This window comes from Gymnoscopelus braueri (genome assembly GCF_963280865.1).
Source record: "Gymnoscopelus braueri genome assembly, chromosome: 2".
In the NCBI taxonomy this organism is placed as follows: domain Eukaryota; kingdom Metazoa; phylum Chordata; class Actinopteri; order Myctophiformes; family Myctophidae; genus Gymnoscopelus; species Gymnoscopelus braueri.
The window spans coordinates 31,309,426-31,327,670 of NC_137604.1; the positions used below are offsets into that span (position 1 = coordinate 31,309,426).

Genomic DNA, 18,245 nt, shown 5'->3' on the forward strand with positions numbered 1-18,245 from the left:
TTCAATACAGTTTCATCAAAAGAAGCACTAAACAGCAATCACTGCTTAACTTTTACACTGTGCTTTGTTTACACTATGGTGTATGAGCACAAGATTCTGAACACTCTGTCCTGTCCACTGCTGGTTGTGGGGGTTCTTTGCCAGGAGGGATTCCCAGACATTTATGGCAAGTTCACAGCTGTGCAAACATGTTGCAGACCTAAGAACTTACTGTTCTTCCCTCTGAGAATTCTAGATCGTAATCTGCAAGCTCACAATTTCATGTTCTCAATAAATCCCACAAACCCTGCATCAAAACAATTCTGTGAAATTGTAGGCAAAACGTTCTAAAACATTTAGAAGTGGAGGGTAATGGCATTTAAATTTCATGACTTCAATTATTGTATGTAAATACAATGTAAATGATAAAAGTTTGAACTTCAATCAAGTCAAAACTTTCAGGAATGAAAAATCATAAAAAGAAATGTCAATGAAAAATCTTAAACCAAAGAATTATAATGATGAACGTATTCATACAAGAATCCTCAACATAGTGAACCAAGTGTGGTATTTGTTTGTACACTGGATCTGGATGTTACATTGTACAGAATTATGTACACATTAAAAGCTGCAAATAATCACTATCACAGGTCAAATGTAGTGCCATACTGTCTGTTCATACTGTATACACAATGCCAAAAATGGGAGGTAGGATTAAGTTGTATCAGTGTAGTGGTCCTGCTAGTCCTTGGACAGCTTGTCATCCTCCTGTCTTTCACTAATCTTGGACGTGGATTTCTTCCTGTCTCAACATAACCCAGAGAGATCTGGCAGCCCCACTCTTGTACAGTATGTGCTCTGCCTTATGCTTAATTTATAGGATACTCTATCTTATGAAGGTTGCTTGCCAAAAATAGCAGATATACAATCTCACAATGCTAGATTGTAGATTGGTTCTTTTCAGCAAGTGTCACTGACATCACGTGACAGAGTATAAACTAAGCATTACTTTTCATTCTTTCTCCTTAAAGCGAAAGTCGCACACTAGAGAGAGGTGATCGGATGGATAGTTGTAGGACGGAAGCCTGTTTGGTCCAATCTGTTCTCCTGAGGGCATGTTCAAAACTGCTTCCACACTCAACTTTTGCGAAGTGTACCAGATATAGTCCAGTGTGCTACAGCACTCGCCCGTAGGCCTGATCTTCCATGTTGTGTACTCTGGTTCGGTCAAACCGTCTGGGCTGAGTTTCTTATAGGCCGAGTCCAAACCAAGAGGGGACCAAGCAAAATTTTGGTAAACCTCCTCAGTTGGGGTGGCATTTAAATCGCCACAAATGAGCAGAGGAGTGTCTGTAGATCCACCGCACTTTTTCCGAATTAGGTTCTGGAGTTGTCGCAGGAGGTCGGAACCCTGGGCGCTGCGCATCTGCTCCCAGCCACTACGGGCCTTCAGGTGGGTCACCGCCACACACACACTTCTCCCAGTGAGTCGGCACCTTAGCATCGTCACCACAGCAACCTGTGAACCAGGAAGAAGGGTCTTAAAAGTTAGAAGCGCCAGGAATGGCTTTTTATTTCTGTGTGAATTTCAACAGTGGTGGGACAAAAGCAACTACGGTGGGCTGAAATTAGAAACAGACTTGAGATGGAATCTGTGATAAGACCTCTCACCAAACAAAAACATTTACAAACAAAAGCATTTGCAAATACACCATGTATTTAACCATTATATTTAGGCCTTAAGCATATTACACACACCTGATTGGTTGGAATCTGCATTGCAGAGAGACGTATGTTCACGTTATCCAGCAGCTCAAAGCGCGATTGGTCAAAGAATAGTGCGCAGCCATCCGGACCATTGTTGCCGTCAACAGACAAACACAGTGACCAGGGCTTAGGGCAGAATATGCCACGGTAGCCCAGGCCAGCCAGGATTGGCTGGAAGGTGTCATAGTAATGATCCACTTCCTGCAGACACAGGATATGAGGTCGGTAGGTGAGGATCTCCTCTAAGATGAGATATTTCCTCTGCGACCAACGAAGAGCTTCCAGAGGACAACAGACAAAGCTGTCCAACCCCTCGCCCAGTGCTGAAGGAGAGGAGATACAGGGAGTGACAAGGAAGTTATATTGTGCTCGGTAGAGCGTCTGGGAATCAGAAGTTCCCCAGTTCGCCACTGTGTCCCTGAACAAGACACTTAAACCTTAACTGCTCTTATACTGTACATACAGGAACACACACACTATATATGCATACATGCTTTAACAGAGCTAAGCAGTAAATGGTCTACCTTGGGCCAGAATGTTCCATTGCATCACCCTAATGGAGCTGCCGGGTGCAACATCTCTGTCGCCACAATGGATAAAGTTCCTCAGGAAGCGAGGTGGTCTTTCCCTCAGGGCCTCCTTGCATTCTCGGAGCAGGTTCAATGGGTCTGGGGGGCACAGTGACGTCCCCTGACGCTCCTGCAAGGGAGCAATACTGTGATTTACTAATAAGCACATATACCCTTGTGTCAGCCAGGTGGTGGTGCATTATAACGTCAAAACAATCAGATGTGCAATTGAGAGAAGAAAGCAGGTAAAAATAAACGTCTAGTTAAAAAAAAGAAAAGTTTATTGTTCAGCATTTCACATACTGGACATATCTAATCGGCAAGCGGAAATAATTCATTTATACAGAACCGGTCTTGCACATAATTTCAAATAGAGCATTATGAAACAAGCAGCAATATTAATTTCAGACCAATAAAAACCAAAACGAAGACAGTAAAACATAGGCACGGTAAAATATTTAATGTACATTACTAAAGGGTAGTTTAAGAAAGTATGAAAAAAAGGTTTTAAGATTATTAAAAGCAGAAATGCACTACCTAACCTTATCTCCTCAGGTTGGTTTTTCCAAAAGCTAGAGATTCTGACAGCAAAGGCAAGGTCAGATTTTAGATTCTGAAGTCCTCGGATGCAACTGTTTAATTGTTGTAGTTTAGAACAATCAAACAGCAGCGTCTAAGGATCGTAGAGGCCAGAACATAACAGACTTGAGGAAAATGTCAGATAAGTAGCTCTAGGAGCCAGACCGATTAGTGATTTAGAATGTATAATCAATAAAATCCTAAAAGTGAGGTAAGGATTGGTGATGTGTTACATGTACTTTTTTTTGTGCCGAGTAATCTGAAGGGTGGTGAGAGACTTTTTGCAAATGAGTATTAACCTGAAAGAACGCTGGTTCCAGATCTGCATCTAGGTGTTGGTCATGATCTGGGTCGGTCGGGGTCAGAGTACCAAACAGTCCACCCATTGGATACACTGCAGAAGGATACAGAGAGGGTGGTAAACTATAGGTGAGGACAAGATGTGTGATGAGACATTCATGACATTCATTTAATTTGATAGGGATTCCTAGAGACACATCATCCTTCCAGCATGCAAGATGATAGAGTCTCCAGAACAATACATGAGATTACATTCTTATGCGGAGTGAAAGCTGTGACATGACCAAAAAGCCAGCCCCCCAGCCCAAATCACACTCCTGTTACAATGGGACCATCTGTTTGATGGCCAACAAAAGGTCTCATTTCAATCTCTACGGCTCTAGCAAGAGAGTTGGGTGTCAATGAAGACTGTGAGATAGGTAGATAACTATATGCAGAGACAACAATGGCATGTTGAAAGCCCCTCGGCAGACAGTATAGAATGCAAATATAATTAAGAAAGGTAACACCTATTCTTAGTCTGGCTCAAACTTTATCACAATGTCGAGATAATGCGACACATGATTTTAGCAAGAATAAATTCTATAATATAGAAGTGAGGTAATGCGGAGCAAGGAATGGAAGGGGAACACGTAGAGGGAGGTTGGGTTGGAAAAGAGAAAATCAGTCCATGTGATAGAATCCAGAGACAATTGTCTGCCACATCCCAAGCCTAATTTGATTACAGAATGTATGTTCCGTTTATGGGCTCAACTTTGTGCATCTTGAAAAGCACTATGTGGTGGACCACAACAGCAAACCTTCATATTGACTATGTCACTATGTTGACAGATAGGTGGTGCCCTTTGACAAAGAACTACATTTTCCAGTCCCTCTCATAGTCTGTTATGTCACATTACGTTACCTAAAATAAAATGTTGATGCAACCGTTGGGCATGCAATAACGTTCGGCACTGTTAATATGGTTAATGGTAGTTTGAGTTGGTTAAGTTAATAGTAAGTAAGGATCTAGGGTAGCCCTTGAATGCCCAGTGGATGCATTTAGTCTCTCCCAAAAATGTGTCTTTTTTACACCACTCTTAATTTCTATTTTCATATATTACGTATTTTTCTTTTGTATACACAACAAGCAGAAAACACTGATAAGTCACACTATCAATGCAGGGTATCATTGATAAATCACACTATCTATGCAGGGCATCATTGTTTGAACTGTTGGGCAAACAAAAACAAATACAAAGAGGTCACCCACCCCTGCAAAGCAATAAAACACGTGCAGACCAGTCGAGTGCTCCAGTATATTTTATTTGGGTAGTCTCTCCTGAAGTGCCCAGGTATTATTCTTTTCTCCGATGCAAGTTGTCCCTGTTGAGCACTGACGGACCTTTCTACCTTCTGTTGGCTGAAGCGCACAGGACTTCTGTCTTTACAAATATAAAGGTCCTCTGCTTGCCAATGTATTTTAGCACTATTAAGCAAAAAATTATCTGTAAAATAATCTTGTCTGGCCTGACTTGTAGAACAAAGATAGTCTTTATCTTTGTTCAGCCTAGTAGTAGTTGAAGCTTGATAATATTATGTAAATTATGCTTTCCTGGATTCAGATAATTAGATAATTTATTAACAGTTTGCAAAAACAAGGCATGGTGGCACAGATTTATACAAAAGAATGCTAAAAGGATGACCTAGATAAGCCCTCTGGGTTTGTTTCCATTAAGGTCCTGTGTATTCTATGAATCATGTTTATTGACCAAGAATTTAGCAATTTTACTTTGTGGCTGCTCACATAGAAAATACATTCAACACCATGTTTAACACCAAATAATGCGAGGCGTTGTGAGCTTGTAGATCGGCTATTTTTGGCAAAGAGGTTTGGTGTAGATGGAAAAAAGCTAACCAAGTACAGAGCCAACGGTCAAGTTTAATATTGAGGCTTTGATTAAATGTCTGATAATAACACATTAACATGAATTAATAGAGATGTATAAAAAACAAACAAACACTTTAATTTGTACAACATTGATATAGTGCTGTAAAACAAGTCTATGAAGCCATCTATGAAATCTATGAAAAAGCTGAATCTGCAACACAGTTTTATACAATATGTAGTGGGGGTCCCTGCTTCATCTCTCTCTCAGCTAAGGGGTCCTTGGCCTGAAAAACGTTGAAGACCCCTGGTCTAGATCCATAAAATATATGGCTACGATCACTGGATATGGCGATATGTGTATCACTGTGTATGCTTCTGTCTATATGAGAAACGAGGTCATGCCTCAAAATACAGTATAGGTCAAACAAATCAGAACTTAGTGCAATAATAGGTCAAATTTGAAGCATTTGTATTTTGTAAAGTAAGTATTGCAAGTTATGTTCCGAGTAAGTTTCGAAGCCTTCATGTTTGTCAAGGTGGCAATAACTTTCGTTTTATGATTTAGCCTAATTCATGCGAGTTTGTGGAGATATGAGTATTTTAACTGACAGAAAAGTAGCATAATAATCATGTGGGATGAAAAATAAAGAATCATTATCTTACCGATCGTCTCCATCTCTGTCCACTCTCAAAGCTACTGTAATTGGTGGTTATAGTTTACTAAACTTGTATGTAACACTACACTTGTTGCTCTGTCGGACTCGGGAGAGGTTGTGCTCTGTAACTGCTACAGTAGTAAAGCCACAGGCAAATGGCAGATATGTGTTACCTCATAGTGGGCGGGGATTAGTAACCAGTCCATGTCATCAGACCAAATAGGGTACATGATGTTCTGATTTCCAGTGGTGTATTAAGTAACTACTACGTATATTTACGTACTGTAAACGTACTTTAAGTGCTGTACGTAAGTGAGGAATGTTTTACTTAACAGGAGTGTTTCCATTTTTCAATACTTTTACTTCTACTCCACTACATCTCAGAGGCAAATATTGTACCTTTTAATTACTCCACTATAATTATTTGAAAACTTAGTTACTAGTTACTTTGTATATTTGCATTATTATTACAAAACATGCATTAACCACTTCAGCCCTATGCATAGCTGCTGTTTTCAAAGCATTTTTATACATTTGGAAATTTGTGAAATGGGACAGTCTGCAAAATTAGTACTTTTACTTTCAGTACTTAAGTATATTTTAAAGTGAATACTTTTTGTACTTTACATTTTGAATACCGGACTTTCATTTGTAAAAGAGTATTTCTACATTGTGGTTGGTGGTACTTTTACTTAAGTACAAAATGTGAGTACTTCTTCCACCACTGCTGATTTCTTGCATGAAGTTATAAATCAGCCTCACCAGACTTTCCGCATAGTAGCCAAGTTTACCTGTGGAAAACTACAACTCCCAGCTGCAAGCGACGATAATCACAGCGTGCGCTGTTTAGGTTGTAGTTCGAAAGTGAAGGCGCTTGACGTTAGCCTGGTTCCAGACGAATCTGCCATTGCAAAATTGCATTGCATTTTGCTCTAGGCAGCAGTGTGATATCGTCTGGCCACGCGAGGCTATTTTGACATATGTGTAAACAACAACATGGCACCGAAAAAGAAAAAGGATAAAAACTTTTCCGACGCCGAGATTAAGGTTTTGTTGGTGGAAGTGGAATCCAAAAAACACATTGTGTTCAGCCGTTTGAGTGAAGGAGTGTCCATGTGGGAGAAGACCCAAGCCTGGCAGGAAATAACCGCTAAGGTCAACGCAGCGTCGGAACCGCCAGGTGTCCAACGCCTGGTCGGGCAGGTGAAAAAGAAATGGACAGACATCAAAATGGACGCAAAGAGGAGAATCCGAGCCTACAGGAGGAGCATGTCGGGGGTTCAGCATGTGGTCATGAACCTGCACCCGGTGGTTGAACGTGTTGGTCAGATAATTGGAGAGACGCCGTTGGCTGGGATGGAAACGGAGGAGGATGACACTGTTATTGATGAGGTGTTCGCACCAGTGTTGGATCAATCACCCTCCAACTCTGAAGGTTTGTATATACCAGACTTCAAGTGCCATATTTTTGTGAGAGAAATTAAGCAACCAGGTCGACTATGAAAACAAGCCCAAAAGAAGCAAATATATAGGCCACATGAGCACTTTTAAACAACATTTGAAAATAGCTGGTGAAATTTACAAGCTCACAACGATGAGCTTGTAGATTGCATATGCTATTTTCAAAAACTCTTGCCATAAAATGTGAACTATTTTTGAAACATTCTCGATGGTCCGATCGATGAAAATAATTCGGTCATTCCGATCAAAAGGTAAATTCACCAAGTCAAGGGTTTGATACCACTCCGGATCGGAAGGTGGCGGTGAAACGCTGGCTGAATACCAGCCGCCTTAAAAGAATGAAGAAGTGTTTGTTATGATCTCGCTGCGCTGCTGCACGTGACGCAAGCAAGTTTGAAAATGTCCGCGGTGTGGAACTTCTTTACAGTTTGTGAGACCCATGCGACACACGCTGTCTGCAAAATATGCGAGGGTGAAGTACCTCGTGGGGGAAACAAGCCAAATGGTTTCAACACGACAAATTTAATTCGGCACTTAAAGAAGGATCACAGAGAGGAACATGGCAATTACCTTAAACAGACCGCAGAAACAGAAAAAAGAAAGGCAGAGAAAACGTCAACACGGGCGCTGCTGGTGCAAAGAACTATAGAGAGCACCCAGTCCTTTAACCCTCACGTTGAGAAGGCTAAGGGGATCACGAGAAAGGTACAAGGTAAATATATAAATTAATGAATACATGCATGAGTGAATGAATATTGCTCCACATGATCGGATCGGTCACTGGTTCAAAAAAAACGATCGGACCATCTCTACACAAATGCTCCCTGGTACAAAACTTTTTCATGACAATATTTGAGAACCACCGCTTAGATAATAATTAAAACATTTAGAAGCAAGCAACACTGCAGCCTTGTCGTTCATCCCAGGGACACAAAGAGCACGGCGCGCACACGTAAAGTTTGATGCCACGCACAAACATACATGCGTGTGTCTGTCGCCCCGGCCTCTCCATGGGCCCATAGAGTTATAATATCTAGAGGGCGGACTGCCCCGCCTCCAGCTATCTATTTCAATTAAAGTTGCTCAATGCTCAGTAGCCAGGGATCAATACCATTTTAGGAGTTCTGATCAATTCTATGGCTCTGATCCGGTCAGAGCGGAAATAACTTTACGTCATCAGGTGGCCGAAACCAATAACCGGAACCACTGGTGCCGTGCACCTCCAAAATGATTCCCCTAGTTGTTTAAAACTTGTTTAGTTTGGTATAATCGTTTCGTATCGTTTGGTACAATAATCGTTTGGTATGTCCATTTTCTATTCTAACTCGTAGCGCGACTAGAGCCCAAACGAATTGATTTGCATTATGGGGGGAACAAAAACAATGTGTCGCCAACCGGAACCAACCATTCCCCGCGGTTCTGGGGGCGTATGGGCTTGTTGTCCCATAGAGTTATAGGCTGGTCCTGACCGCGCGCGAGCCGCTCATTTTGATTTATTAATTTTTTGTTCAACATGACAAAATACCACAGACGCGAATATCCGAAACGTTCTAAAGTGTGGGCGCATTATACTAAAAACGGCGAACTAAAGTCTAAATGCAACATTTGCGGCAAGGAGGTGTCGAGGAGGGACGGGACTACAACTCCTATGATGAACCATCTGGCCAAGTTACATCCTAAGGTTTCCATTGATCAACCTGTCTGTTCGTCCTCAGGTAAAGGCTTAAAACACTGTGCTACGCAGCAAAGGATACATTAGTATCCTCATTATTACCACAAAGTTTATTTCAGCTCCTCGTGCAAAATATAATATAAGTTATTAGAATTCGATAATCAGACACTGTGATGGTTTGACATGCTTCCATGTAAAACTCGCTTGAGCAGCAGACAGTGAGTAGTGGGATATAGGATAGGTGGGCACTAGGGACATCTGGGCACCTCAATGTGGCTATTTTGTCCAAAATGTTAAAAAATAAAATATTTGAAAAATGGTCTAAATTATACATGCTTAAAGATTCGACAATTAAGGTCTAATTCTACAAGTGCCACAAATTGCTACAAAACCTGTATTTTGGGGCATAAACAAGAAGTTAAGAAGGATAAAATTAAGTATTATAATGATGTACTGTGCATGCTCACATCATGTATTTATGTATTTATTTTTATTAACAGTTTGGACAAAATAGCCAATTTTACATCGAGGTGCCCAGATGCCCCTAGTGCCTACCTACCCTGTATCCAGTGAGAACACAATGAGCAAGAGCACAAATAGACAGAAAATAACACCCTACTCTGTGTCTCACACACACACACACACACACACACACACACACACACACACACACACACACACACACACACAGCTTTATAATACGAGGATATGTAATTTTCCTGTGACTCAATACATTCTAAAACCAGCGTATTTTGTGGTACTTTTATTGCAGAATGATTACAACACATGTTGTTACTGTCTGTTTTGCAACAAAGGGTTTAATGATTTCCATCATGTAGACATCATGCCTGCCTCCACAGCACGCAGCATGTGATGCGTTGCGTTATTTCTCAAGTAGGCGTTTCAGAGATTGTTGTTACTTACTTGCTTACAACAAAAACGCTATTTTTGTGAGAAGACATATTTAAGCCTGTGTCAACACACTTGTGAGCAGCACCCTGGCATTGTGCAGCGAATGTAGCTACAGACATGATGTCAATTCAAAGAACGAGCAAAGTTTGGGAGTACTTTCGGAAGAAGATGGGAAAGTTGCATGTAGATCTGTCCAGTGAAATTGACATATAAGAATTTTACTGGAACGATGATAAATCACATCAAATACAAACGTGAATCTCGTCCAGACTGAATCTCGTCTAGGTGTTTAATCTATGACATCACCGTCATAGATTTCTTTATCGAGTCTGACAACATATACAACAAGTACATGTCAGTATAAAATAAATGATCCAAGGTAACTGCTTTGTTATTGGCATACAAGTGGCAGAAATGTAATAGATTACATTTCTTTATAATAGTCAATATTTTGGCTGTATTTCATGTGTTTACTTAACTTTTTTTGTGAGTGATGTCACCTAGATGAAGAAGGACATCGTCATTTAACTGTCAATTCAATTAATTACTGAGCAGCAGTGGGCACACATCCCTGTTGCAAGCATTATGAAAGCAATGAAATTGCCCATTTAAAAAGTCTGACCCCCCCTCTCTCTTTGATAGAAATGCCAGGACAACCAGAACAGCCTTGTAAAGCCACGGAGACACCAGGACAACCAGAACAGTTATGTAAAGTGACGGAGAAGCCAGGAAAACCAGAACAGCTGTGTAAACAGAAGGAGAATTTTGCACTTTTTTCGAAGTACAAGGACCGGGCCAAGACCCACCAAACCCCCGCTCAGATCACAGATGAAGCGTTTCTCTTAGTATGTGATTGATTTGATTTGCAAATATAGTTTTGGTTTCTAGTAGTTTTTAAAATCTTTGAAGTTGTAATGAATTTCAAAATGAGGTATTCTATTGATAATTGATTGTGTTATTTAATATATTTTTTAGCTTGAAAAATTGCAGGCCCTTGGAGTAAGGGCTATTCTTCTGATCTCAAGGCCTGGAAAGAAGCCCGGTAGCTGGGTGTCAGAGCTTCTGTCACCTAGGTGCCAGCTGACAAAGACGTCAGCTGCGTGCCTGAGAAGAATCCAGGATCTCTTTGACATTGTAATTCAAGGTAGGACGATTATTCTATTTGTGGAAACTGCCTTGTATTTAATGTGTTTTGTATCACTTAAAGTAAAGCTTATTTCCCACTTGCACTGAAAGCCGTAACTCCACTGGCAATGTCCACTCCAGACCATGTCACACTGATATCACGCAGGCATGTGCATGCAAGCAGGTTGCAAAAGAACTCAACCGCTCATAAGATGCAATGGGAAACAAGTCACAGCACTCATGTGTAAAGAATGACTTCATTCAAATCTTGGGTTGTAGTTTTCCTCCCATTGCGGAGGAAAAAACACTTGGGGCACGGTCACACCGCACTTTTATTTTACCTATGGGGCGGAATCTGCCAATGCTTTGTCAATGCAAATGTGTGGATTCGCAAGAAAGATGCGCAAGACCATGAATCCAAGCATTTGCATTGACAAAGCATTGGCAGATTCGCCCCATAGGTAAAATAAAAGTGTGGTGTGACAGTGCCCTTAGAATGTATTCTGTGACCCGTCCTTTAAAATGTATACTCCTCGGTTGACTTTTGTGTGTAAGTGATTCCCAAACCAGTTGTCCTCAAAACCCATGCACAGAGGTAGCTCTCATCCGTGCGGGCACTCACTCTGGATCACCTCACGAGCCTCATACACACAGGACGTTGAGTGAACTGAAACGAACGCTCCTCAAAACAACAGGTTTGGGAATCGTTTACATGCAACCATTCTGCACCCATGCAGTCTCAATGTTTGTAATACAAATAATTGGTCTATAAGTGCAATGTGGAACGGGCTGGTGTCGATTTGCGTTTTATTTTATTTTGTTCTGTCAATCTCCCCATTCTCGACCTTGTATCATTTACGTAAGATTTCAGTAACATGTTTTATTCTATGAACAAAACCCCTTCATAATTAATATGTTGGCGTAACCAAGAGATTAGCTGAAAAATATATTTTTAGAGCTGGCATGGCACTGTGAAGGGTTCAGCTGTCTAGAACAGCTCATGTATGTATGTCCCCCAAGAAAAGAAGACCAATCACAGCGAACTACACTGCAGTGCCAGCAAACTGGCATTGCATCATCAATATGACATCGGTTTTGCCCAAACATGGACTTCAACTCAACACATACCAACATAGTTCTTGTGAAGCAATTTATATTGACAATTAGACAATGAAGTTGCCAGTTTGTAGTAATGTTACTACTTCACAAGAACGCTATGCTACTACTAGAATGCTACTACTTCACAAGAACAATGTTGGTGTAACTAAGAGATTTAGAGATTCTTTTACAATCATTATTTTTTAGCATGCACAGATTATCAACTACATTGCAACTTTCACAAGTTGGCATTTCAGAGACAAATTACCGCATTTTGCCAGTGACAGTAATATACTCACTGACAAATGGCTCAGTTGACTTTTTCCAAGTTGTATATAAAATAAGATAAAATAAATCCTTGTGTCCCAGTGAGGATTTGTGTTCGTCCCAAATACTTTTTTATCTACATAACCCAAATTTCCCAAATGCCTCGTCTCACATGCTTTAGACATCTCTCACATGAGCATGATGTACTGTACTGTATCTGTAACAGTCATATAAGGCTGGAACAGACTAGCCTGGTATTGGCCAGACTGATAACGTGGATTCACTCTCACGTTCCTCCCCGGTATCAGTCTGGACTTCGGCCCATAGGGAGCGAGTATGAGAAATCAGAAAATGATCTCACTGTTGCACTGACAGCAGTTGAAACGCTGTCACTGATTGGCCCGATCATTTTCTGATTTCTCTTACTCGCTCCCTATGGGCCGAAGTCCAGACTGATACCGGGGAGGAAAGTGAGGGTGAATCCACGTTATCAGTCTGGCCAATGCCAGGCTAGGAACAGACGGCACACAGAACTTCTCCATAAAAGGAGGTCAGTGTGTTACCGACAAGGAGGTCAGTGCGTTACCGACAATCCACTGCCTTTGCCAGATTTATCCAGCAATGTTATGGATTCTATGTGGGAAAGGGGTTTTATAGATATGACTAACTTGGGAAAGTATTCTCACTCTCTTCATGTTGCAATATTTCACTAATGGAGAATGGACTCAGACAGGAGCACCATTAGATACAGCAGAACCCCCGGATGGACCCTCATCAGACCCAATGGAACCCCCAGCCGTCCTAACTGAACCCCCAGCCATGCTGACTGAGCCCCCAGTGCCCTCCCCTATTTGTGCTCCACTTGGTAAGAGGGTAAAGGAGCAGTCTAAAGCATCTGAAATTCTGTTTGCAGATGATGTTTGCATAGGTGTCATACGATAAGTATTTATTTGCAAGTGATCTAAACCAATAGTTCTGGCCAACAACCTAACACTTTCTAAGAATCCACACCAGGCTTGAACAGTATTTCATTGTTTGAATTACTGTTCAATCACAGTTAGTTTTAGAACAAGTAGAGCCAAGTAGTAATGAACACAGCTTGTAAAGCAGGAATTTCTTGCCAGCGTAGAAGCAGAAGGTGAGTCTCAGAAAGTGATTGAGAACCAGGCCGTGACACCATTGGTCTAGTTTGTAATGTCTATTTATGGTTTCATGTCTGTTTATGGATTTGAATCAACTCATGATGCTCACCTGTCAAGGCATATGTAGAGATCAATCCCAAAGGGTTAGTCTGGTGCGCACTGCATTTTTTGAGAACCACCTTGTTTTGAATTACAGTTTTGGCCTGTCACTGAGTGCCAATGTTTTGCCTAAGGTCTTGACCTTAAAATCCTCTTTACAACAGTAATGAGTGAATGATCCCAACAAGGTGGCCACCTGTTTTCAAGTCAAAACAAAATATCATTACACTGGACATGTTAGCCCACAACAAATAAATCAATCATGAGAAATAACAGCTTTTTTATTAACCATGACATATAATGTTTGAAATATTTTTGTTTGATATAATGAGACAATTGTAGGCTGACAACATGCAGTTTATAGAACACATATACTATCTCCTATTGTATCCCTTAAGCATTTACATTTTAAATGTTTTCCAAATAAATTGGCAGTCAGTGGAGATTAATAGGTGTTAATGTGCTTTCCCTGTCATTTAACAGATGAAACTATGAAGGGAGGCTCTTCAACTTCCAGAACAAGTCTGCTGCTCAAAAATGAAGGTACAGCGATGTTGATGTTTTGTGTGTAAATTCACACAAAACAGACATAATTATTAGGGTCCCGCATTTAATGCTGGAGCCCCCCATAGTAATCACTTGTCTATCTGTCCTTACACACATTTTATTATTCTTGTGACCACTAGGGGTCCTCAGTCTTTAAGGAGAATTACATTTTTGGTTGACCAAAACATGTGGATGGGTGACAAATTATGGATGTGTGCATTGTCATCCTGGGAGGGACCACTCCCATCAGGATAGAAATGTTTAAATAATAAGATTAAGGTGATCACTCAGAATTGTATTGATTTTCAGCCAGTTACCCTTAAGGGTACAAGTGAACCCAAACCATGCCAGGAAAGTGCCCCCCACTGCATAACAGTGCCACAGGACCTCTTCAACGTAGGGGTCAAGCATTTGGGCTAGTACTGTTCTCTTGGTGTGTGGCGGATGCCCACTTGTAAAGAATATGATGAAGGATGCCTCTGGCTTATCTGGCCACATCTCTGTAGACGGTTATGCTCGTATACTCAACTCAAATGTGCATTTGTCTATGTAATGAGGGGTTCATGCATTGCAACCCTACTATAATAACACCCCCCTGTACTGTAGTTGTCAACAGAATATTCTTGTTGACACAGTCTGATCACGTCCTGCATTGACATTCGCAGTCACCTGAGGAAGAGTTTCTCTTGTGTTTTTCCATTCACATTGCACTAATGCGGTCATCGAATGAGTGCTGTTGAGTGTTGACCACAATTTCCGACCTGATGTCTTTCCCGAATTCCCGTAGACCGGAAAGCAGATGTCACTGTTCTTATTGAAACCATAGCTATGGTAGTTTAGCAGTCTCTGTGACTGAAGCTCCTGCTATCCATGCACCAATAACACACCCTATTTCATCACTCTTATCACTCAATCATTATATTGATCCAAAATCACGGTAAACTGGGCCTGCTCAGCATTTTTATACATGCCACAGACCATAGTAGGATGTGAAATACTTGATCATATCATGCATTTCACCTGTGTGGAAGCAGTTGTTTCTTAACTCATTTACTCAACTCTGCCAGAAACAAACTTTTGAACTGGAGCCTGAGTGCATAAACTTTACAGTTAAAAACCACAGTCATTAACAATCTAAACATTGTCGTAAAGAAACATCAAATATCAACACTATTTACTTAAAATATGATCCATAATCATAAAAGCCTACATCAGACTTAGTCAGAAACAAATACCTGAACAGAAGGTTTTGTGTGTCGCTATAGTTCGGCTTCCCCTCTATGTCGCTATAGTTCGGATTCACCAAGATCAACAGGACCACTATGGAAATAAGCTTGTGTCTATCCTTTTGACGTTTTCCCGTGTACATTGATTTATTGACAATATGCACAGAACAAAGGAATCAATCAATGTCTAGGCTCTCCCACTTTCCCTCTCTTAAATCAGTCATTTAGATAATATATCAGAAGTCTTCATTATGAGCATATTCTTACAATTTTGTGGTATAGTGACCAATGACAGAGCTTGCAATAACAGGATAAAAGCCAGGGTCAGTTGACCGGTATTTTAAGATTGATTGAATACTTAACAGTTTGCAAAAAGTACAGAGGTACAGTTATACAATAATGCTAAAAGGATAACACAAAAAGCCATGAGGGCTGTTTCCATTGCGGTCGTGTGTATTCAATTCATAAACACGAGACATATAAAGACACAATACTATACAAGAAATCATCAGTAAAAGTATATTTACAGAAAAACTGGGGGGTAATTTCTTTTGGCAAGCTAGAAGACTTGTCTAGGTCCATTTGCAAATCGCAGACAGTTCCATTTTCAAACCAGAAATGTTTGTCACCCCACCCATTTTTCTGTGGGGCCTGAATAGTTCTGGATTACGATGTATTACCACGCTGAAGTTACAGTACATTAAACGATCCAACTTGCCTGATCAAAAACACATTTTGAAAGAGGTGTTAATACTCTACTATTTCAAAATCAGTGTCAGCAAATGTGCAGCCTGTCTGAATCAAGAGGGAGAGAGCTGTCTGTGGTGTTGGATTGCGACTCTTTGACCTTCATTTAACACCTCCTCCAACACTAAAACACACCCACATCCACTACCCACCATAGTCCGTGTCCTCTTCACTTAGTTCACTAGCCTAGCCTTGCCCTACTTGTGAAAAGGCTCCACAGAAGCCTCAGTGTTCAGTGTGAAGGATTGAGTTTCAGGCTGGGGAGGGAAGTCTACGATGTTTACACTATATCTCCAACTTATCAAGGGATACATTTATTAAAGGATTTTATATGAGGTTAAAAAGACCACCACACAATACATGCATAGGCAGCACACTAGCCTACATGTATGTGCGTTCAAACATTTGGTGGCTTTGGAGAGGTTGAAAACATGTCCCTGGCCCTTCTAACTTTATCATACAGTAAGGACTTTAACAACATATATAAATGATGGACATGGACACACAATAAGACATTACTCAGCCACTTCATAGTATACACCTGAAATGGCATAGAGTTTAAATGAGAACATTACATTTCAATCATCTGTCATCTATGATAAACAATGTGTGTATGCACTGAGATATTTTCCACACTTACAACCTCAAAATCAATTTCTTCTGGTGGCCAAACTTGAATCAAAGTAAAGCGGTCTACACCATAGATTGTGTGCAACCTTTTATGTGAAAGGTATGAAATAACTGTTGGAGTTTAAGTGAACAAGTACGAACAATACAATACAATGCAACATAATGTTATCCCACAACAAATACAGTTCAGTAATGATGAAATATCCCAGACCAGGTTGAGGTACAAAGAACATGAGTATTATTGGATGCGTTCAGGCATCCAGGTATGATGTGTACAGAACACAAAAACTATTTGCATTAAATCAATTGTGCATTACAAACTTACATGGTTGCCAGAAGCTATAGCGCAAACTAGATTTTGGCTAAGCAGAGCAGTGGTGGCATGCAGTAAACGTTTATACATGAGTATATGTGTTTAAATGTTTTAGTATGACAGCCTGCTCCTTACCAGAATTAACAGCTGCCTGTCCTTTAGCTGCACCCGTTGAGCTGCAGCAGAGTTTTCCTTAAGTGCGTGCATTGTGTTTGTATTTGACACTGGAGGAGTGCACGTACGTACATACAGTATATGCGTGTGTTCTTTGTGATGAGGGAAGTTGCTTGGCTGTCTGACAGCTGCAGAGCAAGGTCACAGCAGCACAAGGGTGTGAGATCTGGGTTCTTCTGCCATCTGCTGGTTGGAGCCAGTTCTTAATTCTGGGATGAAAAGGGAAAGTTACCAATATTCACTTGGTTTACAGTACATGCCCACATTTATTGGTTGTTAGTCTGTCTTTTGCAAGGCTGTCACTATCAAGACAATAGTGGGCCAAGTCGAACAAGGGCAGGGAACCAATTCTTATTTGGAGCAGTGTATTAGCAAAAAGGTGGCACAGATTTATATGTAACCGTAACAGGTCAAAACGTTACACCAGCAATGTTTTGCAAGAGACGGGCCACCTTAGAATTGACACTTGTCAAATATTATCTTGTCTCATAGGTCCCAGCGAGGTATGAGAATGCCATTGGTTTTCTGATTTTGTGTTTGTCATTCAAGCTTTTACATACAATAGTTAATAATTTAATATAGTTTGAAATGTATAATCACAGTACTTCTGACATCAGAGCACACAATCCATGTTTTAATTAATCTAATACATTTAAGAGTTGGTATGTTATATAAATGTGGAGTGAAAAACCACGCACATCCTCCGTTCTTTGGTGCTGAGCTTTAACTGTATGAACAGTGATACTGAAACAAATAAATGTGGAGTGACATCACATTGAGACATGACTCATTATTAATCCTTTCACCTTTTAGCTGTTCAACAATTGGCAGGATTTACATGTCAAAACATTTAGCCAAACTTTTAAAGACAGGCTTTAACTCATGACAGATAAATACCTAATACCTTCATTTTATCCTCAACTTATTAAAGCAGGGATGCACAATATATTGTTCATCATATCGGTGTCAGCCAACATCCTATATTAAAATTGGCATGTGGGTGGGCGTGTGGGATTCACAAACTCTTTACACTAAAATCTAGTTTACTTACAAATGCAATATCGTAATAGAACAGACATAATAATAATCCTGATATTTATTTTATAATATTTT

At 40.5% G+C, this 18,245-nt stretch overlaps 2 protein-coding genes across 6 annotated transcripts in view; one reads left to right on the plus strand and one right to left on the minus strand.

The window, feature by feature from the left end:
• Positions 1-17,228, minus strand: LOC308096993 (nocturnin-like). 4 transcript variants are annotated; one of them, XM_080444535.1, is made up of 5 exons: positions 17,094-17,228; positions 3,194-3,288; positions 2,271-2,445; positions 1,738-2,069; positions 1-1,498 (listed from the first exon to the last, which is right to left on the minus strand). In XM_080444535.1, exons 2-5 carry the CDS (start codon positions 3,278-3,280, stop codon positions 992-994), a joined length of 1,101 nt encoding a protein of 366 aa, XP_080300661.1. In that variant the 5' UTR covers positions 3,281-3,288; positions 17,094-17,228; the 3' UTR covers positions 1-991. The 4 variants fall into 4 exon arrangements, with proteins under 4 accessions (XP_080300661.1, XP_080300659.1, XP_080300660.1 ...); XM_080444533.1 differs by having other exon boundaries at positions 3,128-3,288; XM_080444534.1 differs by lacking the exon at positions 17,094-17,228 and adding an exon at positions 5,728-5,851.
• The window catches only part of LOC308096781 (E3 SUMO-protein ligase ZBED1-like), a 26,151-nt gene continuing 14,605 nt past the window's right edge, over positions 6,700-18,245 (plus strand). The window contains exons 1-5 of one of the 2 annotated variants that reach the window (XM_080444238.1): positions 6,700-7,155; positions 10,408-10,610; positions 10,741-10,909; positions 12,974-13,120; positions 13,980-14,039. In XM_080444238.1, coding sequence (XP_080300364.1) covers positions 6,717-7,155; positions 10,408-10,610; positions 10,741-10,909; positions 12,974-13,120; positions 13,980-14,039 — 1,018 coding nt within the window. In that variant the 5' untranslated portion in view covers positions 6,700-6,716. Of the gene's footprint in view, positions 7,156-7,599; positions 7,894-10,407; positions 10,611-10,740; positions 10,910-12,973; positions 13,121-13,979; positions 14,040-18,245 lie in introns of those variants that run through there. The other variant, XM_080444239.1, reaches the window with a different exon arrangement.

Bases quoted from the DNA above. Each gene is read 5' to 3' on its own strand.
- LOC308096993 (XM_080444532.1), bottom strand. The intron at 2,070-2,270 runs GTAGACCATTTA...CCTCTCCTTCAG, and splicing joins ATGGAACATTCTGGCCCAAG to CACTGGGCGAGGGGTTGGAC. The intron at 1,499-1,737 runs GTGTGTGTAATA...CCTGGTTCACAG, and splicing joins TGCAGATTCCAACCAATCAG to GTTGCTGTGGTGACGATGCT.